Raw genomic sequence first — 25,596 nt, forward strand, 5'->3', positions numbered from 1 at the left:
TCTGGCTGCTCTGAGGGGTGCTCCCTCCCAGCCTTCCCGAGTTCCTCCCTTGCAGTGGTTTGGAGGAGGGGACACTGTGAGGATCTGTGAGCACTGAATGAGAGCAGGGGTTGGTGGTGAGAAGGGGAAGGGTGCTGAAGGGGGCCTGGCCAGGCACATGGGACTGTGCTGCCCACCTGGCCACACTGCACCTGGCACAAAGCTGGGTCCTCAGGGTCTGCTTCTGCTCTGGACCTGGCCTGACCCCTTTCCCATGACCTTGGGGCAGACCTGAGATTTCTACCTGAGAGGCACCAGGGCCACTGGAAAGGCTGGCCGCCCATAACCATGCTGCGCCTTTAAGAACAACGAAAGGCAGCCCACCCTCGGCCAGGCCTCCCCTGGCCAGAAGGCTCTGTCACTAAGGTCTCTTGCCAAGACACACTCCAGCTAACAGCACGCGGCCTCCTTGGTCCAAAGCAAACAGGAGCGGGTAAGGGCTCCCCCACTCTCTCCCAGTGCACCCCACAGCCCCCGCCTTCCTGCCTGACCCATTCTTCTTGTTCCACCTCTGGCACCTATCCCTGCTCTGCTGCCTATGGCCTTCCCTTCCCCCAGATGGAACTCTTAGGCCACCAGAACCTTCCCTGGGCGCCTGAGGCCTGGATTCCAAGACCATTAGCACAGGCTGCTACGTCAGTTTGGAAGGCTCTGTGGAAGCAAGAAGGCATCAAGCACTGGGCTGCTGCCACCCCTCCCCCAACTCGGTTCCTGCCTGCCCACCTCACTGGATGGGCCCCTAAGGCTGAGGCACCCAGGAGACAGCCATACTACTGAACATTCGCAGGCAGACAGGGCGCACAAGGACTCTGACACATCCCAGACCCACCAGGCCAGCAGGTTACTCCAAGGACTCTAGAGCCAGGTTGCCTGGGTTTCGGTCCCAGCTCTGCTGCTAACTAGCTGTTTGAATTTGGGCAACTGCCTCAATCTCCTCATCTGTAAAATGGATCTATAGTAGTACTTCTATCTCCCAGTGCTCTAAGGGGTACAGGGGGTAACCTACAAGAAGTGTTCAAATTAGGGGGCGCCTGGGTGGCTCAGTGGTTGAGCATCTGCTTTGGGCTCAGGGTGTGTTCCTGGAGTCCTAGGATCAAGTCCTGCATTGGGCTCCCCATGGGAGCCTGCTTCTCCCTCAGCTTATGACTCTGCCTCTCTCTCTGTCTCTCTCATGAATGAATAAATAAAATCTTAAAAAAAAAAAAAGTGTTCAGAATAGTGCCTGGTTCCTAGTGAGGTACACCAAAGAGCTATTATTAAAGTTGAAGTGTAAGCAGCAGGGATTTTTAAGGAAGGAACCATGACTTCAGTGCTCCCTAATGACTAGTGCTAGGGCTGGGAGGCAGGTGGGTCTTGGGTGTCTGGAGTCTCAAGGAGAGAGAGAGTCTCTCGGTGTCACTGTCATTGGCCCTTGACCTTGGGAAGTCTCTACTGAAAGCTGGGTCTGGTTCTGTGCTCGACATGGGTGGGGGTGGGGGGATGGGTGAAGTAGAGAATACAAGATGGCACCAAGTCCTTCCAGGAACAGCAGGGCAGAGTAATCCTGAGACTGAGCTTCTAAGAATGTCGTCAGAAAGGTTGAAGCCTCCCAGGTGGATGCCTGACATAATGCTCAGGGTAACAGAAGGGATGTTCCCCTGATGTCCCAGGCAAGAGCAAGAGATAAGTGGAAACAGATTGAGAGGACACAGCATTGCGAGGCCAGCTCAAGATGGGAAGGGAGTCTGCTGGACTGTTGTCCATGGCCTGGCATTTTCTCTCAGGCAGCAGGGTACCCACACTGGAAAGTGCTGACTGGGAGGGTGGTGGGCAAATGGACCCAAGGTAGGGATGGAGGTGGCACTGAGTGGCTGACCTCCATAAGGTCTCATTCACTGGTGGCGAGACAGGGACCAGAGAGCCCCTGACAGAGAGCCTGCCAGGCCACAATCAGGGGTCCTGGAAGACACAGACATGGGAGCAAGGCCAAAGGGCACAGCACGGGCAAAAGTGCCAACTCCCAAAGAAGGTGAATTCCACAGTAGGGATGGGCAACCTCAAGATTGATTGGAACACGGACTCCTTGAGGGATGGCTGGAGAGCCTGCAAGGGGGTGCTGAGCATTCCCCAGCCAGGGCTGAGCAGAAAGACACAACAGGAAGGAAGGGGGCCAGCCACGCTGGATTCTGATAAGGAGTGACCTGCTGGCCTGGTGGGTCTGGGATGTGTCAGAGCTTAGCCATTCAGGCCTTGGGGCTCTCATGACCCCCTCTGGGGGCGGCAGGACTGCACTGAGAGATTCATGGCTGAGAGCTGACCACTTCCAAAGAACATGTGATGACTTGCTGGTTACAACTTGGTGGGTGTTCTATTGGGAGCCTGTCCTGCTGGATGTTTTAATCAGTCCCAAGATGAGGACAGTGGAGCTGAACAGGTGGCACCATCTCATATACTGAAAGCTGTGCCAGGATCAGGAGCTACCTACCCCCCACCCCCCACCACAAAGGTCTGAACAGCTGGTAATGACAGGTCAACAGCGACAAGATGAAAAGGGGTAGATAGACCAGAGCGCCTCTGATCTTATCATCTTATAATTTACTGCGTGAACTTTCTGGAATGACTGGAGGCTGTTATTCACAGCTATGCCAAAATATTAGGTACCAACTGAGCATGTCCCCAGGCAGGTGGGTAGTTCAGGTGTCCCTACTTGATGGCAAGGATGGGAAAGGTCCTGGGGTTTGGGGGGACTGTGAGTTCAGTAAGCCCTCTGTCTCCAGGTCTGTGAAATCTTAGGCTGGACTGGGTGACTTACCCAAGTGGCAGGATTAGCACCCGGGTCTGACTCCGAGGACAGCAATCACAGTTCCCTTTAAGAATGACTCCAGCTGCCAGTTCCTTTTTAGAAGACGACCAATACCACCTGCTCCATCAGCTCCCCAAATTTCCATCTGACAGATGAGCCAGGGAAACCATTCTCCTTCCCTGCTTCTTCTCCATTCCATCAGTGTCTACAAATCAGACTCATTTCTCAGCAGTCATGGGCCCTGGACCCCCTTCTTGCCCTGTCAACTCCAACCCCTCCACAAGGAGGGGGCTAACAGGTGGTTTCAGGCCCCATCTCCAGGCTGCCTCTCTCTCATCCTTTCTGAGCCCACATGGCAGGGCAAGGCAGGGCACTCAGGCTGATAGCTTTCTGGCATGAGATCTTGCCCAATGGCTATGCCAGGAGAGAGTGACTTTGGATCAGCATTTCTCAACCTCAGAGGTCTCCACACTACGTGGGGCTTTTGCCATATCCTTGTGCTATGTATACTGTGGTTCACAGAGTAAATATATATTTAAAAGCAATGGCCTTTTTTTTTTTTTTTAACTTCAAGAAAATAATTTGTTTAGGAAACTTCAGAACACCACCATGAATAAACAGGACCACCAGTCCCAACCATAAAATTACAGAGAACAAAACAATGTAGTAAATTTGAGCTGTGCTGGGTCTGAAGAGGCTGTGCCGATAGCCTGTTCCCCCCTTTGTGACAAAAAGAGGTTTACTGGAGATGAGTCAAAGACAGTGGACCATCAAGCTGAGGTAAATCAGAAGGCTTAGAAGAGGACAGAACAGGGCAAACCGTTCACTGCGTTACGGAGGTATTTAACACTACCTCTCTGCACTGCCGGAAGTCATGCCATTTACCAGTGTTGAATGGACATTTTTAGGAAGCCAGCCTTGGGCTATCGCGCTATTTGGTCATTTAAAATAGCTGAAGAAAGAGGTTGTGTCCTCACTGGTGAGACGAGAATATTACATACCATGTGCTAAAGAGAAATCAAAGAGAGAAGACTGGAAAGCACTTAGTAGTGTGCCTGGTGTGCTTCCAGCCTGGAGGGAAGAGCTGAGGGAGCGCTCCGTAGCTGCTGCCCGTCACGGAAATATGAGGAATTATCTGTATTTTTAAACTAGCTTACTTCAGTGGCAGAGAAGTATAGATGTAGGAATTTGTATATTTTTTCCCTTTTCTCTTTTTTGCCAACAATGGAGGCTCCTTGGCCCCAGAACCGAGTCGACTTTAACTGAAAGTCCTAGATTGACAATCATCCTCTCCCTTCCAGCTGAGCTCAGCCCCTCTTCAATTGGGGCAAAAATAAAACGGGGGCAATTTCAACTTTAAAGACCATCTCCATAAACAAAACAAACCCACTCCACAATTTGTCTAGGGCATTCCTCCCTCCAAATCCTCCTTATTTAATTTCTGGGGAATTTTAAATAGAGGCCTTGCAAAATTCTGTACCGCCTGACGTCAACGGCTCTCTGACAACGTGGATTCCTCTTCGCTGTGTGGGGAGCAGTCACTACCGATATTGATGCTTTTCCAAGCCCCTTTCCCAGTTAGAATTTGGGAGCCACTGGTGTCACTCTAGGAGACTGTGGGAGAAGGAGGGGACCCAGGAGTGTCCCACACAGGGTCCTATAACTGCACTTCCTGAACCTCGGGCATTATGGAGCACCGGAGTCTGGTGGAGCTACCCGAGTGGTACCTGTACTAGTGTCTGCTTTAAGAGAAAAATGAAAATACTTTTGTATCTCAAAAAGACATTTTCCTATGCTACACGAAATGGAAAGCCAATATTCCTTGGCGTAAACAGAAGATAAGTGGAAAAATACGTATATTGAAACATTTTTATAGACCTCTAGTAAGATACTAAGACAAGCTCTAGCAAGACACTAAGGCTAGGGCCAGATTTTCTAACAAACAATGAAACAAGCAGGCAACATTGGCAATGTTAACAACACAGAAGCCCCAAACACACACTTTGCCCTTGACCCAACGTGGAGGGAAAGAAAAGGTTAACAACCTACTCATGTTGGGATCCCATGCCATTTCATGCTGCGTCTACTACACGTCTTTAGGACCTACTCTCTGGGAAACACTGAGCTTGCAGAAGGAGCCTTGGGTAAAGAATATGCAGCCCTTTTGTTCAAATCCAAGCTTGGCCACTAGCAAGCTTTGAGGTCTCGTGCCAACCATTTACCCTTAAACTCAGTTTCTTCTTTGAAAAATGGAAACAAACTTAGGAAAAATGCCTAGCCTATTTAGCCCTAGAAAGCCACTCTGAAATAACAGATGGGGAAACGCTTTGAAAAGTCTGTAGGTTGTAAGGAGATGGGGGCGAATGGGCCAAGTGATTTCAGGAGCCTGATGGACTCCTATCTCTGTTCCCCCAATACAACTCACTGCCTGGACTGGACAGTGGCCCACCCCAGTCTACCAGGGAAGAGAATATGAACACACCACTTCAGTTTTTGTTTTGTTTTGTTTTGTTTTTTAGGTCAATCTTTCCAATAGCCACGTGGGTTTCAAAACATTATCCTCATTTTACAGATATGGAAACTGAGTATCAAAATGGCCACATACTATCTACCCAGTAGCAGAGCAGAATTTGAACACCAGCCTTCCACATAGCCTGGGAAGAAACACCTTCTATCTTGCTTTTTTGGTGCACACTCAGCAGACCCCAAAAGTGTGGGTCTCCCGAATCCATCGATCGCTGTACCCAGGTCTCATCTTTCAAAGCCCCCATATTTTCCATGTTCCCGTGAACTCCTGCTAGCTATGATTCTCTTCTCCTGCCCTGTGCTCCCCAAGCACCCTGATCTTAGGTTTATGTTGGCTGTCTCCCCCAGCTAGACCAAGAGCTCTCTGGAGACAAAGCCAATGCTTTGCTCATCCTGGCACCTTCTCAAGTCTCTGTCTGGCTCAGTGTTTCAGACAAAGAAGGGGCTCAGTAAATAGTTGTTGAAAATGAAATGCCATGACAGATGGGCAGAAAACTTCCTCATCCCTCCCTGGCTTCTCCACCCACACACTGTAGCCTCTCCTGCTTCTTTAGCCTCAAGTAGCTTCTCATATCCAGCTCTAGGGTCAGCGGTAGGCTTCTTCCCAGCACTCATCCCTCTGGCCTGGGGCCTTCTGTCCTGCTAGAGTCCAGTGCAGTTAGGCCCTGAGGTGGCATTTCCTTCTCCAGCCTCCCAGATTCATGGCTCACCTAGGAGGATGTGCCCACAGGGTCCTGAGACCAGGAGATTTTTGTTGCTTGTTGCATATCTTGCCCAAGATTTCCCAGGAAGCTAACATTCCCACCCGGAAGCTCTCTCCCACTCTGCTTGTACACCTGATGGGCTCATTTTCATTCGGGCCTCTCCCCTCACTAGAATGGAAGAGCAAAGCTCAGGGAGGTCCTGCAGGCCAGGCACCAGACACAAGCCCACGCCTTGGGTGAGGCCCTTGGAGGAATGCAGAGGGCCGGGCCACCACCCGCAGCCTTTCCCCAAGCACATTCAGAGTGACCCCACACCCCACTGGCTGGTGGAGGCCTCCACTGGGACTCTCAGAGTCCTGGCTTCTCACATAGAAAACACAAACCAAGCCCTTCTCCTTAGGGGGGAGGGGAGGGAAGGCCTGGAGTTCTGGAAGGGGCAGCCCCAGAGATCTGCTGCCCCCAGCCCTCAATGGGTGGGTGGGGAGAAGGCTATGCCAAAAACATCTTCCCCCACCATGAAGCCCCTTCTGGGGGCCCAAGGGACCACAGACAATTAACCAGGAGGCAGCAGAGAGTATGGGGAAGATGCTGGCAAATTTCCTGACCTCTCTGGGCTTCAGATTTCTCCTAAATGGAAGTCATGATCCCTGTTGTATATGGCAGCAGTGGGGATTACAGGAAGAAAGGTGTCTGGCTCACTGACACAGAGGAGGTGCTTCAGTGATACTTTCTCACTCTTCCCTGTACCTGATAGCAGAGAGATGGGGTAGGAAGCTGGGAAGTCACCGATCTTGCATGCTCTCCATACCACCTTCTCCCAGCCTCCATGGGGTCACCCTACCAACTTCAGGGTCCCTGGAGGACAGACTTCATCCTACAAGTGGTTCTCAGGTGGGGATGCCTACATGGAATAAGATAAATCTGGGGGGGGGGGGGGGTCGAGCTGGGCCATGAAGATTTCTGTCCTTTAAGTCTTGGCAGTGCCAGGCCCAAGACATCTCAGCTGAGACTCACCCTCAGCTATGGCAGGCTAGAACTTTACTCCCCAGTAAGTAATATCATTTTTTCCAGCCCCCCAGCTCTGGCTTATCCCTTAGACTAGAATATGAATGTCCCACCCAACCAGGCTCTGACTCCATTCAGGCACCCCAACGTGGAAACCACTTCTAGAATGAAGTTTCTTATCCAAGGGCCTTGAGGTGGTGGGATGGACCCACGGAGGCTGAGATGGGGGTATGGAAGGCAGGGTAGGCCACTGGGGTACAGAATCCTCCCAACAGCTGCAACAACAGCACCGACAAGATGCTCTGGCCTTACCAAGAATAGAGGCCCCTGAAGTCCAAGGAGGGCAGTTTGTGTCTAGCCGTGCAGTGAGGCAGAAGAATGGGGTTAAACACTTGTAAGGGAGGCACTGGGGCCCTTGATGCTCATTCTCCCCATGCAAAGCCCCAAGGATGAGGTCAACTTCCTTCCTATCCTCCAAGGAACAGTCAGTTAAAATCCTGCCCTATTGGCAAGGAGGTCTAGGTGCTGGCCAATCCTGGTTCTGCTCCTGGTACCAATGATGGGGGAAGCACGCCCCTAATGAGGTCAATACTCCAGGGAGCAGTATCATTTATCCCCAAGTGTGAAGGAGTAGATCTGATGCTCATCTAGGAGATGCTGGTTGAGACAGGGGAGGGGGTTGAGAAGCAGGCCCCGCAGGGCTAGCTCAGGGTTAGAATCAGTGAGAGCTCCATCAGTTTATTTTTTTAAAAGCTATTTTCATTACATTCCCACCTACTTCCTCCTCCCCCTAGTGCCAGGTACACCGCAAACATGTAGAAAATGCCAGTTTATGCATGCAGAAGGGTCAAGGACATTTGGTTGGTGGGCAAAATGGAGGTGAGGACGCCCTCGGTAGACAAGAAAGACTCTGGGGAAAATGGGGCTTCTCCAAGAAGTTCCCCCAAGAAGAAACAGGCCAGGCAAAGCCCTGCCCCAGTATCAGCAGAGGGGGGGAACCTTCCTAGCTGGGCCTCTCAGTCCCCTCGCTGCCTTGAATTTTGGCCTCTCTTTACATCCCAGAGCTATTGCTTTCACAGATCCTGTTTAACTTGACAAGGACAGGGGAGGAGGGGCAAAGAGAACTGCATTCTTCCCCATCAAAGCCAAAAGTCTAAAGTAATACTTCTGGTTGTAACTGATCCCGGCCTGTTTGTGATTACGGCCCCTTGCTTGCCTTCTGGCAGGACGGCCCTGGAAGCCTGCGGCACGGCTGAAGGGGAGAGACACCCTCGCTCACTTGGATAATCTTGTCCTCGTCTGACATGACCAAAAACGTCCATCAGCCGCTGCTTTCAGCAGTTCTCCAGGGCAACTCTTCAAAACATTTATTTAATTAAGGGGGGGAAAAGCCACCCCCAACCCCAACCATGAAATTCCATAACACTAATCATATTCCTTCTGTTACCAGCACCATCCTGGAAAACACAGCAGCACCAGCAGTCCCATTGGCTGATGCAAATTGACGGAGAGAAGGAGGATTGGGATTGGATCATCTTCCTCCTTTGCCTATCCCCCTCCCTTTTATTAAGGGGAGAAAACACACACATATACACACACATCCCTTTTGCTGCCATAGCACAGAAATGGCTTTGCAAAGCTCAAGACTATTTCTCAGCTGTTCTTTCTCCGGAAATTTAATCTGCAAAGCACTTGGCCTCACAAAGCCCATTCCAAAGGTGTCCAGGAGCCCATGAGCCCTGTGATCATCATTACAAACCCAGGGAGGTTTGCAGCCAGTGACCCATTTGGCTGCTTAGGAGAGCTGGCTGAAGGCTTGCCAACATGGTCAAATTCCCCTCACCTGCTCCCTCTAAGCTGAAACTGGCTTTTTCTTGGCGCCCCAGGGGTTAGAAGGGACCTTAGGAGCTCTGGAACTATGGAGACAAAAGGCCTGCTTCTTGCCTGGCTTTGGTAAAAGCATGGTCATGGGAATGGGGTGCTTGGTATCGGGAACACAACTCTGGTCACTATCTTCACTCCCAATCACATTTCCATTCTATAAGTGAGGAAAGATGATGCTCAGAAAGGTAAAGTGACTTGCCCGAGGTCACCTGGTTAGTAACAGACTTGGAACCTAGATTCTAGGTTGACCGCAAACCCTCTTCTACAAAGCCTGGCATTCCTCCCATGAGGACACACTGCCGCCTGGCCCATTCCCACTGTGCCAAGTGGCAATCCCTTGACCCAGTGGCTCCAGTAAGAAGTGGGTGGCTGGAACTCGCAGAAAGTCCCCCAGAGTACGGGGAGATCACATGGCCCAGCCAGGCCTCGCAGAAGGCTGCAGCCAACACTGCAGGCACTGGTTGGGGCCCAAGGCATCCTGATCACAGCAGCTCAAAAGATGGTGAGCACACTGAGCAGAGAGAAGGCTGGGGTCTTACAGGGCGCCAGTTAGAAGTACAGAAAACAAACAAGAAAAGAGTGTCCAGAAATGCTGGGACTGGAGGCCTGGCCAACCTTAATTTTCCTGGGGAGGAAGAAGAGGGGCCAAGGAGGCACAGCCTCTGCTCTGGGTGGGGGGAGACCCATAGCCATCCAGGGGGACAGCCCAGAGATGTGGTGTCACTAAACGGTGGGGCGTCCATATTCTCAAGTTGGGACACCTGAAGATGAACTTGCAAGAGGGGAGTCACCTCTTGTTTGAAAAATCAGTCTGCTTGAACGTTCGGGGGTACAGGGTTGGGGCCACGCCTCTGAGTCTAGAGTCTGCCTCTGCTCTGCAAGCCTCTGGGCTCTCGCTTTAGCACCAGGGTTGGGGAGTGTCTGTCAGCCAGGGGCATGATGGGGTGTGCCCAGTCTCGAGTGGGTGGCAAGGCCTCAGTGAGGCTGGGAGATGCCAGCAGGTCTCAGAGACAGCCCACCCTGTACCAATGGGGTCCATGGCTGTGCTGCAGCCTGGCCCTGGGCTTTTCCACAGTCTGTTCCTCTGACACAGGAGATGTTTAGGCAGATGGTTGGCCTGGTTCAGAAAGGAAGGGGGAAATCTCTCCTTCACCTGACACTTGGGGCCCGTGAAGGCCCTCGACACACATCCTTAGCCTGTTCATTGCTGGATGAACATCTTCTCGTAGACCGCCACAGACACCACGGCCCAGTAACGCTTTTCCAGGCCTGCCCTCTGCACCCTGGCGGTGTCACTCTGGGCCACTCTGCCTGGAGCCCCTTCCTCCTTCGGCAACTTCCTCAAGGCTCATCTTCTCCAGAAGTCGTTCCTGACCATGGAACCCAGGCACTGTCTCATCTCTGAACCCGATTATATTCATGAAAACCCACAGCTTTCTGGTCTGGCCATCCTGTCCCCTCTGTAACACTGTATAACCGCAGCAGTGCTGTGCTGTCTGCCTTGCACGTGGCAGGTACGCTATGAAAATGATTGATGTGCTGCATCTGGGCCTTTATCCTGCAGGTAAGAGGGAGCTCTAGAATACCATCCCCCCAATGATAGGAAGATTAGGGATGGCTGCTTCTTGTCCACTGCTACACCCCAGTGCTGGTCACACCAGAGGGCACGCACTAGGTGCTCCATGTTTGTCAACTGAATGAGCAAATCACATCATCCAGAAGCATTCTTAAATGTAGGATATCACTCAAACAGGGCTGACACTAAAGATGTTATGGGGGAGGGGGAAGGAGGCAGGATGGCAGCTCTTTCTTGGGTCTGGTGAGGTTAAGGAGAAGGGCCGGGACAAGTCTATTTATTTGGACAAAGTGGAAAGCAGAGCGGGCTAGGGTCCTGCCCAGCACTGGCCAGGATCTGCCCTCATACCCTCAGCCCAGCCACCAGGGCCCTGGCGAGCAAGTCTCACAAACACCCCCAACCCATCTACCCATCCAGTCCGGCCCTGGCCTATGGCGCTAGCTGAGCTAAACACTGGAGCATGTACACAATTTTTCTGCAGAAAACTTCCCTTTTGACTACTTTTTTCCTATCCCAGCCAGGGCTTTAGCAAGACTGACCTCTGTTCTGCTCTGTGGCCTGGGGAACTCACACAGCAGAGCACTCTGAGGCTTGGCTCTCTAAAGAAGTGAAATCCACAAGGACGAGAAATGCAAACATCCAGATTTCCAAACAGTGGATAAATAGCATGGCTGGAAGTCCACACCCCACCTCCCAGCTGTGCAACCTCAGGGCAAGTCACTTCACGGCTCTGGGCTTCAATTTCCGCCTCTAGAGACCATGTCAACATTTGCCCTTCATCTTACCAACATGTTTTATAAACTGCATAATTTTATATTTTGTAAAACATAAAATATTTGGATTGAAAAAACTGTCCCAAGTCCCCTACTGGTGGGCATGAGCAGGCCATCCCCAGGTGGCCTTAACCTCTTCAATGACACCCCCTGCTCACCCTGCCTCAGCAAGGAATGGAGAGAACAGACTTGTAGGCTTCAGGTCACTGTGCTTAGAATATCCCTTAAAACACAGGGTTCTGGTACATGGTGATCCAAGGGCCACTCATGGCAATGCTGATGGGCCAGATGTAACAGAAGAAAGGGATTTTTGCACACCAAGCTCAAAAATCCTACTAGTGGCTTGCTCACTTTATGGCCAGTCCTTGGCAGATGCTTTCTCTTAGTTTGGCTTTCTCTCATCTCCCGTGGAGCCTGGGCCACTTCCCCACAATTTAGTCCAATAAAAGCTTAGGGGAGGCAAATACGTTTTAGCATGAACCTAAAAAGTGCCTGCCTAAGAAAGGAAATGTGGAGTTGGGGCTGACACAATGAAGTGAAACAAAAAACCCCCAAGCATTCCATATGGCACGTTTTAACTGTAGGTAGAAGTGATGTTGGGGGTTACATGAACCACAAGCCGCTCTCCACATAGTCCCAGTGAGCACTGGCTCCCCCCAAGCTTCACAGAGTGACTGGTTTAACTGGGTCACCCTGGCTTTCGCCCGTGATGAGACCAGGGAGTGCAGGTCAGCACTGGGAGCCCAGAGGATGAGGTTACGGAATCTGAAAAGATGCTGATAGAGATGAGGGCGGTAAACCCTGCTACCATGAGGGATTACTGGAAACCCAACTGCTGAGAATGTCGTATCACACAGCCGCAGAATAATCCGGGGAAAAAACAAGGGGCGATTTCTCAACCCAAATTCCCTGAGGTCCTGACAAATTATACTCCCCAGAAAGTTCCACAATCGCATGGTGGAAATCTGTTATGTAAGAGTGGAGGGAATGCTGTGTGGGGAGCTCCTTCCCTGCACTTCAGCCATAGGAGGAAACCTGTCACTTCTACTGGTGACAATGGCCACGTAGTACGTGTGTGTTGGGAACAGGCAGGGTGTATCTAGTGGTGCCTATTCCTTAGGCACCAGGGGAGTGGAGTGGGGTCACCTGTCGGCTACACTGCAAGACTCTTATCTGGGAGTCTTATACCTAGAACCACATGTTTTGGCCTGGTACCACCTGGCCTCTCCTACTTCTCTGCCCCCACTTACCACCACACTCCCCAAACTGACTGGGGCCTTTGGTTCTTCCTCTGTTCACTGAGCTCCATGCATTCTCACCAGGGAAGGCCTTCAGAGAGCCCTTCCTTGGCCATGCTCTATCACCTCCTCTCCCAGCTGATTCACTGTCATAGTGTCCTGTCTCCTGCACTGCACCTTTCAAAATCTCACATTTTCCTGGTTTTCTCGTGACTATCTTACCACTACATGGGAGCTCCATGAGGGTGGGACTTTGTTGGCCTCATTACCACTGACCCTAGGCTGGCATTTAGTCAACTAAGTTGGATTTAGTGATGATAGATCACATGAAGATCGGCCTTGCTAAGGTCTGGGCAGTGTGTGGTTTAAGTATTCTCTTTGTGGTCAAACCCAGAAAAGGAAAATTTTGGAGACACCTGTGAAAAGACTCAGTGTAAACCTATTTGCCCCCCAAAATGGAAGGCAGCCAGGTGTTGCCCTGGGGCTCAGATTAGCAGCTGGCATCACTCTGGCACTTCAGCTGGATTTCCAATGTCACCACTAAAACACACTTTTTGCTCAGAAATGACTATTTGAGGGGAATGGCCTCAGGACATGCTAGGTCCACGAAGCCAATGTGAGGTGAGGGACCAGCTGCCCCACTTGCCCAACCTGAGCAGGTGGAGGCAAGACAAGGGAGCGCCCTGGCGGCCACTGTTTCACCCGGCCACCTGGCAGTTGGCTGGCTGTGCGCAGTGCTGACAAGCCCTTGGACGCCTCCCTGACAACGGCCTATGCACATCTAGCTCAAGGAGAGAGCAACTTCCAGTTCTCAGAAACACCTTCCCCTACTGCCTTCCTCCACACAGCCAGGACTGCTTGCTTCAAGTGCCACTGCTCTCATGTCCCTCTCCTGCTCATCTGCTTCCCATGGCCCCATCCTTCCTCCCCCTCCACTGCTGCCCAACTACCACTTCCTTCATCAGAACACATCTGCTAGACGTGGCCACACACTTGCCTTGAGACCCTCCACCTGGTATCCCCTCAGGTAGACCTGGAATTCCTTCACCTTTCTGCCTATCTAACCCCTCTCTCTCCAAGGCCCAGCTCAAGGCCTCCAGGTCCTCCAGACAGCCTTCCCTGACTATGCGAGTCTCTCCTCCACCCCTGCCCTGGGTACTTCAGCTCAGTGCCATACAACAGAGCCACTGAGTCACAGCCAGCATGACAGTATCATGAGTGTGCTGCTCCTCTCCTCTCAGCCTCACTCAAAGCTCCCAACCTTGTGAAGGTATTGCCTCTGGGTTGCCAATGGGACTTGGCTTTTGTCTTCAACTCTTCCTGTCACAGGCTGGGACAAGGCTAGTTACCAAGCAAGGGCTCCAAAGGTACGGCTCTGGTCTCCAACATGGGTCTGGGGGCGTCATTGCCATGCAGTGAGCTCCCTGTTTGCCCTACCCATCTCACAAACCATCAGGGCTGAGAGCATCCTCAGACACCAGTAAGTGCAATCTGTTCTCTGGCCAGTCAGGGAAACTGAGGCTGTAAGAGGAAAACTAGCCTGCCATAGGCCCCAAGATCAACCTATGGCAGATCTACCCTAATCCAGAAGTCTTCCTGGCGACCACCACATACTGAGCACTTTCTGTGTGCCAGGTCCTGCATCAAGCACTGAATTTCTTTTGAATCGGCATATATCAACCTCTAGCTATGGGTACGGCTGTCCTCGTTTTACAGGTAGGGAAACGGATACTTAGAAGACCCAACTAACTTTCCTGGGTTTGTCACTAGCAAGTACCAAGTTAAGATGAGAACAGGCTTATTTTTCATTGCTAGGCTATCCTGCAATCTCATTCTCAAAACAATCTCTAGCCTGCAGTGAAGAAAGCTGGGCTAAGGAGCCTCAGGTGGAATCACGGTGCCAGCTTCTGCTCCTGGATTTATGCTCTGTGGCCCTTTCCCTTCCAGCCAGCTTCGTGACATGGAGAACAACTGCATGCCAGAGATAGTCTGAGACCAGAATGGACTTTGGAATCGCTGATTAGGCTGACATAGCAGGAACATGCATGTCCTATACTTAAGAAGAGAAGAGAGGTCAGAGACCAAGGCTGTCTGACAGCTGGGACAGGACGTCATGGGGCCAGTTACCACATGCAGATGGCGGCTGGCTCATTGGAACCAAACTCTTAAAAGCCTGTGGTAGAGCTAAGAGTGCTGATTCACTTACCTGTAATGCAGACTACAATCAACCTGCCTTTCTAGAAACAGCCTACCCTGTCTTTATCGGGATAGTTCTTTTTCTAGGATAGTGTAGTAGTCTGAATTAGTGATCAGGTGGTTCCTTAGTAAGCATATAATCTAAGCACATGACACAGAAGCTACATCAGAAAAATCCACTGAAGACATTGTCAAGTCTGCGAAGCTGCCTCAGCCTCACAATACAGTCCACCCCATAAGTACCCAGAATGCTCACATCAATTAGAGCTTAAGTGTCATGAAGGCAGGAACTTTATGGGCATGCATCCAACCAGCATGGGGACTGGGGCAAAGGAGGTATTTAAGAATTGTGAGGTAAATGAATGCATGAATAAATGAATACTATGTAAGTAAATTTCTCCCTTACAAAAAGCCCATGTAGTACCAGTTGTAACAATGTTCATCAGGAGATACCAAAGTAACAGAAGAGATACATCCCTCAATTTTAAAAAGATTCCAACTCACAAAATACATGGCTGGAAAATGCATTAACTTTGACAGTACAAAATCATCATCATCATGACCCATAAACCTAAGGGAAAGCTTATTAATTTCTTATCTGTCAAACAATAAATGGTTACATTTGATCCCCCTCCAGAAAAGCCCATGCAATCTGTATCCCTGCCCTCTTACACTCATGAGGAAACAAAGGGATTCCTACACACATCACAAAGTCAGGGTTGCATTAGACCTTTTTTTTTTTTTTTTTTTTTTTTTTTTTTTTAGATCTTAAGCCTAGTATTCAGATTCTGGATTGTTTCTCCACTACACACACAGCTGCTAAACAGGTAAAATAGTTCACAGCCCAACATGTTTTTGGGTATCTTACCCCTCTATATATTGCCTTCAAAATCTGCTTTCCCACAGCCACTGCTAAATAGGTTGGCTAGGTAGCCATGTTTATACTCCACGGGACTTCTCCCAGACATAGCTGAGTGGCCCAGGGCTAGACACGTGATCTAAAGTCTGTTGATTTACTGGCTGGTCAGGAACCAATCAGATTCAGATTCAAACTTCAAATTTTGAACTCAGAGAACCAGAAGCCATAGTCAATTGGTGGCAGTTACCTCAACCTAAAAGTAATGGAGTCTGGTCCTGATGAACCAACAGCAGGTGCACAGGCTGCTGTTATAAGTGGATGGGAGAAGGCAGGCCGCTCTGCAGTGAGAAGAAGGTCACAGGAGGCTTTACATCTATAGGGTACACCCAAGAGCGAGAGAGAGACAGACAAGTGTGTCTGATCTGGCCCAGGTCGGCTTTCTGGTTCCCAGTTCCCATGAGGCTGGGATGTACTTCACATCCTCGGGTTTGGGGAGATTTTCCTATAGAATTTCGGGAGTCTCTCGAGCAAGTCTGAGTAGACTTATGTCCTTTGCTCACTACTCAGCTGGGACTAATGCATTAATTTGAGGGGATTGAGATGTGCAAACTCCCCAAGGCTGAGTTTTCTCACCCACACAACTTCTCAGCTGGATAGACCAGCAGAGCTCAAAATTCCTTGCCAGCACAACACTTTGATCTTCGTCCTATAGTTATGGGCCTCCAAGGAATTGTAAGAACTTCCAGTGTTATCCATACTGGTGCCAGGAAAGAAACAAAGACTTAGAGAAGGAAAGCTGAGGCAAGAAAAGAATAAGCACCTGTTGATTCATATCCTCAAGTCCACCCCGGGCCCCTAGTCGGAAGAAGAAGGAAGTAATCCTGGAGAGCTGGAGATAAGCTTTGCCCAAAAGAGACCAGAGTAACGGAGATCCTGCCGTTACCATGCTGCCAGAAGTCAGACCAGGTTACACCTGCTTGAAGGTGAAGCCAATGTGGTCTTTGAGGCAGAAGAATGTCCCACAAGTCAGGCATCTCAGATACTGCTATTTATGTGAAGGGTGGAGGAATTCCCAAGGACAAGACAACAGTGGCTGCTATGTGCCTTGTTGGTTGCCAAAGCAAGCAACTCTGGTGAATCGTTCCGCTAGATTTTCCCTGTTGATGAATGGAGAAAAAGAGTTCTTTTTGGCTTGGCCCTAGGCCCACTGCTTGAAGAAAAAGGCTTTCCCTAAAGCCACTCAGACCCATTTTTGGGTATCCTTGACTCCTGTCCACTTACATTCCTGGGAATAGGCTTGTCCTAGGTGCTGGGTACACATCAGATCCTCTCAACTGTCACGTGCCCCCAAGTTCAAAGGAACAATTAACAACCTGAATTCCCACAACCTACGACCATCATGTTGGAAGGTGGGACACAGAGTCATCCTTATGCAACAATGTTCCAGGGAGACCCGTGGTCATCTCACCCAGCCTGTGTCTCTCCCCAACCTGTGGCGTCACCAGCTCGTGGCCATCCTACCCAGCATAAGCTCATTCTCACCCTCCCCGCATGTCCTCTATAGAGGGCAGAGAGCTCAGCTGTTGGACTCTAAGACAACTTAACCTCTTAGCCTGTTACTTTAGCACAAAATCTTTCAAGAGCCTTCTACCCATGGGGTCATTTCCTGATTCCAGTAAAATGAGACATATGAAATGGCACCTGGTGTTTACTATTTACTGACTCTGAATTGCCTTCCAGACACATTTGTCTTTAGACCAACGAGATTACAGAGCCCTGGCACAACCACACCTCCAAATCACTTGGTGGCTATGGTCCCAGCCAGAGGGCTCAGATGGGCAGACAGAGCCAGAGGTTGGTGGGCCCCTCCCCTCTATGGACATTCTTCTCGAAGGACTTCTAGCCAAGAAGGAAGTAGATGCAGACAGAGTCCCCACTCTCAGTGGGCAAGGCAAGGCCCTGGGGTGTGGGGATGGGGCTAACTGGGGCTACTGCCCCAACAATTGGAAGTGGAAGAAATGCCTTAACACACCCACCATGTCCCAAGGTCAGAAGCATAACAATTGGGTCTTTGTTACAGAGTTCAAAAGCCTCACTCACCACTCCTTCCAAAAGCCAGCTTACAGGATGCACAACACACCTCCCCTCCCCCACCTCAGGAGTCCAACTTCCTTGAACTGGGAAACCACTGTCCCAAGGATCTGCAGTTTGGTCCTCCTGCTTTCTCCCCTCCACCCACTTAGTTCCTCTGGTTAAACTGGTACACTCCAGGTCCCCTGGTTTCTGACCACAACGGGTAGTGTGGGTCTGCATGGTGGACACAGCACTCCAAGGTCCCTGTGCAAACATCTGCTGCTGAGCAGCTATCTCCACCAAAAGTAAAGATAGAAAAGTCCTAGAAGTAGAAAGGCCGTGTTCAGGGAGGCTCTATCTGACACCTAGGGCCCTAAAGAGTCTCCCAGCCATGGAGTTCAGATCTGGGATAGGGCTCAGGGAGGTCATTACTCCAGCAACTCCTTCCAAGAAGCCACCAAATTATCTCCATTTTACAGAAAGGTTAACTGAGGTCCAGAGGGATTAAAGGACTTGAAGCCACAGAGCCAATAGGTGGTGGGCCAAATCCAGCTTCCAGGGCCAGTATCTCCCTCAGAGGATCTGTGTGTCAGACTGGGGAGTCAGGCTGCTGGAGCCCCCTCACACAGCCATCAGGGACTCCTCAGGAGAGGAGGTGTCTCTACATTTTTTCCAGGCCTTGATTGTGTCAAGCTCCACCCCACCCCCCAATTCCCTCCCTCCCGCCCTCCATGCTAGGCAGGACTTTGAAGTATTCTCAGAAACTGGGTATGGAATGGAAAGGTAGAGGGAGGATGTCTCTGAGAATCAGAGTCTCAGAGTATGTTGACTTCCTTTTGCGTGGGGTCTTCTCCATCCTGGCCAGTGGCTGATATCCAGAAACAGGGGCTCATCCCTGTGGGGTTGTATTGCTGTGCTGGTGATACAAGGCAGGTGAGGTGGCAGGAGGGTCCCTAAGCCAGAACTGTACTTCTGAGGAGCCCTGACCTTATACAGAGAAGTGGGCACATTTCTCCCCTTGGAGCAAGCTCCAAAACATCTCTCTCAGCTGGTGCCTCCAATTCCACCATCAGAGATCCCTTCCTTTGGGTCTGAAGGTGCTCAGGTTTTCCAGGGCCAGGCCCCTGTGACAATGCCAGCTTTCCAGGGGCATGGGTAGAGGGTAGGAGGGATATGAGGCAGGGATGGGTAGGTAGGGCTGATACTATGACAAAGGCTGAAGGCAAAGGTGTGCAGGTAGGAGACCAGTGTGGGTGCTGGAGGTGAAGGGCTCAGGCCTTAGGCTAGGGGTGTGGCTCTGTGGGTAGGGACTGCCTCAGCCAACTACCTTGCCAATGACTCCAGGCACAAGGACAAAGCCTGACTTCTCTGAAAGGTCTGTGAAGATCCCACACCCAGAAGGGCCAGGAGTCATACCAAGGCCGGCATCACTGCTCCGTTCTCAGGGAACACGGTTCCTGAGCCTCCTGCAGCAGGAGCCTGAGCTCACCTCCCCACTCCTCAGTGTCTCTACAGCTACTTGCTGCATAGGAATAGGGATCAGGGGGCCAGGAATGTCCCTGTTCTGCTTTCATCCTCAGCTGACTCATTTCCCCTCAGTCTGTCTATGCCTCGGTTACTCCATCTATAGAATGGGTACAGTCCTTTGGCCTGCCCTCCTTTCAGGGCTCAAAGTATTGGAAGGGAAGGGAACAGAGTAGGACAGGAAAAGGACAACAGGCCCCTCCCTTCTGGGAGTGTCCAAACACTGCCCAAAGAGGATCCTGTTCCACGAGGCCTTCCCCTGCCTCTAACTGAAACCAAAACAAAACCCGCCAGGAACAAATTCAAGCCCCAGCAGGACATGGGCAAGCTGCTGGTGGCAGGCCCTGCAGCTCAGACCCACTGACTCATGCCCTCCTCTCTCCACCTGCAGAGATGCCTGCCGCACTGTGTTCCCCTACGAGGACCATGGAACCAGGAGCCCCTCGAGAGCGGTGGATAGGGCCCCAGACGAGACAAAGCCTCAGCTACTACTGATGACAGGGCAGCTGCTGTAGGGCCCTCCCCGGCCCCCTTTCCCCCGGTCCGGCCCTCTTCAGCTCTGCAGGGGGCAGTCAGCTCACCACCCAGACACAAGCCAAACCCCACAGGCCTAGCCTTTCCTCAGACAACCCGCCAGGGCCCAAGAATCCTGGCCCCCGTGGTGACGTCACGGCCAGACTTCCCCACCAGCTCGTGGGCTGCTCTCGCCCCTGCCCGGACCCCGGCTTGGAAGACGGTGCCAACCCGCGAAGCTGCCCTGCGGTGCCCCGGAGCCGGGAGCTGCCTCCCCTGTGGCCTCCCTGGGCCCGGGGACCCTGCACAGGGGCGGGGCCGAGGTACCGGCTTCCCCCGCCCTGGCGTCGCACGCACACGAGTGCACACAGCAGGTTCGCTGCCCCGAGCTGGGGAGACATTCTTCCACCACCAGGCAAAGTGCTGGCCTGCAGCCCAAACCAACAGGGAAACTTCGGCCTCCTCAGCCCTCTCCCCACCAGATGGAAATAACGTACAGCTGCAGAGGTGGGGGAGGAGGCAGGAACAAAACCAGCCAGCGCCTGTCTGTCCGGCCGTCCACCCATCCGTCCACCCGCCTGCCCGTCCCGGGAGCCAGGCCGGGCCATCTGGACACTCACCACTCTCGTTCTTCTCGATGACATCCACCACCTCCCCGGCCTGGAGGCTCAGCTCCGAGTTCTCCTGCTTCTTATAGTTGGACACCACCACGTACTGTTCCAGGATCATGGGCTCGGCGTTGGTGTCGGCACCTGGCGAGGGCAGAAAGCACGCGGTGAGCCAGCGGCCGGCCATGGCCCCGCGGCCGGGGCGCCCCCTGTCCATCGGCCTCGGGGGAGGCTGCTCCGTCGCCAGCGCCGCTGCCGCTGCCGCTCCGAGGGGCTGCCCGCAGCCAGGGCTCGCAGCTCGCCGGGCCCCAAGGACAGGCCATATAGCAGGGCCCCACACCGGCCCGCTGCGCCGCGGGGACCGGGGGACATGGGGAGCCGGGCCGGAGGGAGGGGGCCAGCCGGGACGGGAGGCCGCGGCGGAGGGGAGTCAGTCACAGCCCGGCGCCAGCGAGCGCGAGGAGAGGCCTGGTGCGGACGTGGTCTCCCCAGACCCCTGGGCCGGCAGGGGCGGGACGGGAGGGCCGCCCATGAGAGCGAGGCCGAGCGGGGGAGGGAGAGAGGGAGAGCGAGGGGGGGCGAAGCGAGGCCGAGGGCTGCTGCCTCTCCCCCAGCCCCGGACCGGGAGCGAGGCAGTGGTCCTCCCCTCGGGCGGGAGGGAGAGAGCAGGAGAGAAGTCTCCACAGCCCGGGCCCAGGCGAGAAGTCAAGAGGGTTTGAGGCCGCCAATCACTGGGGTTTACTCGCAACCCTTAAATAGAAACACATGAGACCCATCGAATGAGGAGCCAGGGGTGGAGGCAGGGGAGGGGGAGGAGGGCTGAGACTGTTTACTTGAAACCCAAGAAGAAAGTCCCAGCGCCAGCAGCCAGCAGCCAGGCGAGCCCAGCCCGCCCCCCGCCAACTTTTCCTCAAGTTCAGCTCACCAAGGCGCTGCCACTGAGCCCGACGGCCTGATGCAAACAGACCGGCCTTAGGCCGGCTTTCCTCCGGCCGGGCTGCTGCCCTCTGACCACACGGAGACTGACTCAGTCTCCCTCTCCCTTACAGTGCTGGGCCTTGTGGTCAGGCTCTGAGAAGTCTCCAGCCACCCTCTGGCAGGCGACAGGTCAAAAGCTGGGACTCTGCAGAAGGAGGGCAGATGGGTTGGAGGCTCCCAGAGGTGGGGACAACACACCTAAGACAGGGCAGGCCCTGCTAGGAGCTGAAAGGAACCACAAACCAGAGACCTATTAATGGTCACCTCTTACAGGAAGCCTTCCCAGAACACCGGCAGCCCAAAGGGAATTCCTAGCACACTTTATGTGTCTATCACCTACACATCTGCCAATGTCCTGGAAGGCTAGGGGATTCACACCACCTGCATGGCTGTAGAAATGGCTGAGGGTCCCTAGGCTCCCTATCCCTTGGTGCTTTAGCATACAGCCACCTTCCTTACACACCCGAGCCCAACTCGGCAAATGTTCTGTGTCAAGCATGTACACTGTACCATTTTATCCTCACCACAACCTTTCTACTTTCCCATTTCACAAAAGACAACTCAGAGGCCCAGAGAGAGCAAGAGGTCTGCCCTAGCTCACACAGCTACTATGGAGAGAACCAAATTCACTCAGTGTTTCAGGTTTCAAGCCCATCTCTTCAGTAAAGAACCGGATCTCTGATTTTAGTTTCCACCCATTCTTTTATCACAATGATCTTCAACTTGGCTCCACAGAATTGCCTGGGAGGCTTTTAAGGAATACTGATGCCTGGGTCCCACCCCCAGAGGTCCAGGTTTAATTGGCCTGGGTATTTTTTAGACACTCCCTCCTCCCCCGTGGTTCTCACGTGCACCCAGGGGCAGAGAAGCACTGCTTAGACTTTTGGATCTTTCCTTAAGGAAGGCCCCATCCTACCCAGGGCAGGGAGCAACAGAAGGAAAGAAACCCACTGCCCTTGATGGTTTTCTTCCATGGGGCGTGGGCCCTGCAGCCCTAGAACAGTCCTCTGGACACCCAGAGGGGACCCTGTCCCTGCTGAGCCCTGCCACATGGATATGCACACGCATAGCCCCAGGCTGCTCCACCAAAGCCAGGATCGGATTTCAGGCAAAAATGCAACCAACAGCTGGGCAGCAGGGCCAGCCCGCTCTGCACTCCGATGGGGCCAGCTTTTGCGCCTGCCCCTGCTAGCCAGACGGCAGCAGCAGAGGCAGCAGTACAGGGCACAGTGCTGACAGAGACTACCTCCCACTGTGCCCTGGGCGGAAGGCAGGGCCTCTGTGGCCAAGAGCACCTCTGCAGTGAACCTAGCACAAAAAGGCCCAACCCCTGCCCTGTGAGATGCAGGGGCTCCCTTCCCAGTTTGTGGGAGAGGAAAACTCAGGATACAACCAGAAAAGAGGAGTTTGCAGTGGATTAGAGGGCTTCCAAACCCCAAAAGTCCGGATTATACTAACAATTAACAGCACACCCTCAGGTGCTCGCTCAGGGTCAGCACTGTGCCAAGCACCTGACCGCATCATTTTGTTGACTCCCTGGATCCTCACAGCAACCCTGTGTGGTAGGTTCTAAACACTTTTCCTAAGATCGATCACACAGCTGAGGCTTGAACCCACACCCACCAGATGGGGTCACTCATATTCTGAACTTCTCTGCCACATGCCACCTGCAGAGAGCCACTGATCCCTGGGTACCAGAGGGAGCCTGCCTCACCCTATCTTTACACACTCAGCACACAGTTGGTGTTTAATAAAGACTGGAGTGTTCCAGTTTCTTGTTGACTGCTGCTACGTCTGTGGAGCAGACCACAGGGCCCACGAGGGAGCCGACATTCGCTAAGTGTTTGCAAAATGAATGGATGAAATGAACAAATGGGCAGGCAGATGAACAGAGTGCTTGATTTGAGCCACTACACATAAACCAGGCAGGGCCTCACCTCTGACACTCGGGAAAAGTAGACCACTATGGAAGGGGAAAGGGGGGATGGGGAAACAGGCACAGAAGGCCAAGAAGCAGTGAGTTTGTGGCCAGAAGTTGCTAGAGGACAAGTAGGGGTGCTGGGGAGTGAAGAGACCTCAGTTTATTTTAATCCAAGGAAATCTGAGGCAAGATTCAAAGAGGAGAAAAATCCTGCTCCCACCACCTTGCCTCCCCCCTGCCCCCCCCCCCCCCCAGCCTCTTGGAAAACTGGCTTAAGCTTTCTGAAGACTGACATTCTTGGGACACAGGTAGAAAAGTTAAGAGAATGTTCTCCAGGGATTCCAAAGCACAGAAGGCAGCGGTGGCACTGCTTGGAGGAGGCTCCAAAGGCTGTGGGATGGCCAGATGGACACACAGACACTGTGCCCTCCTGGCTGCTCTCCCCTCCCCCAGCACATGCAGGCTCCCAGCTCCCTCTTCTGGCATCTGCCTCTCAGGATGTTGCCTGCCCAGGGCTGCCCGGGCAGGCGTGCGGCGTGCGCTGGGAGCAGGTATCCAGATGAGAAACCACTCGGCAGGCGGGCCGGTGGGTGATGTCATCCCACAGAGGCAGCCCTGGATCCCCTCCCAGCCAAGGCCTGGAAAATTGGGGGCTGGAGGAGTCAGCCCAAAAGAGGAGGAGGGGCAGTGGATGGAGCCTCTAGTCTTTAGATAGGAAGGGTGTGACAGAGGCAGGGAGAAGGGCTGAACCCCTTCTAGGGAGGAGAGCCCTTCCCAGGTTGGGAGGGGACCTTGTACCAGTTTCGTCCAGGGATGGGCCCCTTGTTACTCAGAGCCCCTGGCTGGATGTGCTAGGACTCTGGCGACTTCCCGGAGCCCTTCCCCACACCTGCATTCCTCCAGCTACCACCTGGATGGACCCCTGGCTCCTGCCTGACGCTGGCTGCCAACTTAAACTTCTAAACAAGGCTTTTGCCAAGTCAGTCCCCTGCTCCAATCCCTTCAATGGGTCCCTGTTGCCTACAGAATAAAGGCTAAATTCTTTCTGACAATCTGAGTCCCCTGACCCATAACTCCCCCATTCCAGACAGCATTCAGGATTCAACATATGTGTTCAACACATAGAGTGAATATGTGCCCACCACACTGTTCTATGTGGGTTCTTACTTCCAAGCCTTTGCCTTAGCTGCCCCCCTGCCTGGAATGCCTTCCCTTCTTCCACCAACCCCAACTCTACCAACCATTTCTGACCCTCCAGGAGCTGTCTGATTTTACTCCAGGTATGGTGTTCATTTTGTGGGGGCACTTAGCCCCAATCTACCATGTGCTTTTGACAGGAGTCTTCCTGATGAGAGTATCTGCCCCAGGGCTGGTGCCATAGGACATGGCACTGGCCTCAGCTGCCTGAGATTCATGATGCGAAAGAAAAAAATTCAAGTTGGAGGGTCTGAGGTCCAGTCCCGCTTTGCCCTTACTAGCTCTGTGACCCCAGGGCAGACACTTAACCTCTCTGAGCTTTCATTTGTCAACAGGTACAACACCAACCAGTACCTACCCTCAATGGGTTGTTCTGTGCCCGGAACTAGGTGATAGGGTTAATGCCCTATGTAAACTGTAGACAGTGTTTATAAAGCAAACAGGAAATGGGAGATTTGGGGAGGAGCAGAAGGGGTTCAGGTTCCCCTGCAGCCTCAGAACCAGCAGGCAGCTCAAGGCAAGGGCCACAGGCGCCAGGAAAAGGGTGGCTGCGGCTGTGTCCCTGAAACACGCCTCTCTCAAACCGCACCTCCTGGCAGGCAGTGGATACTTGCCAGCTGGAGAGCCAGATCAGAGCCCCCTGGGCCCACTCTGGGGAGGATGCCAGGCTAAGCAGCCTGAGGACTCTGATCTACAAGGATCCCCCACGTCAGCCCCTTACCTCTGAGTTTCCTGTCTCATGTACTCTCTGACATTCCAGATGGGGAAACCAAGGCCCAGAATGCTGGCGGGTTGCCCAAGACTCCAGCCCTGAACTCCTAGTCTGGCTGGTTTTCCCCAGCCCACACTGCTTCCCCTCAGCCTCTCACTCCAAACAGCTGGGCTCATCCTGAGAAGCCAAGCCCTGTGGTGGCCCCTGCTCCAGGCTCCCCATGTTCTCAGTGACCCCCCAAACCCTGGCATCCCACCAAAGGTCCCTCTAGCCCCTCACAACTGGTTCCTCCCAGGCTGGACTTGGCCTGCCGGCTTCTCTATAGGCCCCTGGGCGGCCAGGCTATACGTTTCGTGAATAAAATGTATTGTTGTGGGCCAAGTGGGCTCTGGATCACTGGCTCATGGAGAGGGGAAAAAGGGACAGGAGCCCAGTGATTAGTCAGGCCCAGGTCCTCGTCACAGACACCACCAGAAGGATGACTGCAA

General features: G+C 52.8%; 1 protein-coding gene across 7 annotated transcripts in view; it reads right to left on the minus strand.

Annotated features, from left to right (window-relative positions):
- The window catches only part of SH3PXD2A (SH3 and PX domains 2A), a 235,174-nt gene that overhangs the window by 36,042 nt on the left and 173,536 nt on the right, over positions 1-25,596 (minus strand). For all 7 annotated transcript variants that reach the window (XM_038578696.1, XM_038578699.1, XM_038578695.1 and 4 more), the window contains one exon: positions 20,313-20,444. In XM_038578696.1, coding sequence (XP_038434624.1) covers positions 20,313-20,444 — 132 coding nt within the window. The remainder of the gene's footprint in view (positions 1-20,312; positions 20,445-25,596) is intronic.

This window comes from Canis lupus, chromosome 28, assembly GCF_011100685.1.
Source record: "Canis lupus familiaris isolate Mischka breed German Shepherd chromosome 28, alternate assembly UU_Cfam_GSD_1.0, whole genome shotgun sequence".
Classification (NCBI taxonomy): Eukaryota; Metazoa; Chordata; class Mammalia; order Carnivora; family Canidae; genus Canis; species Canis lupus.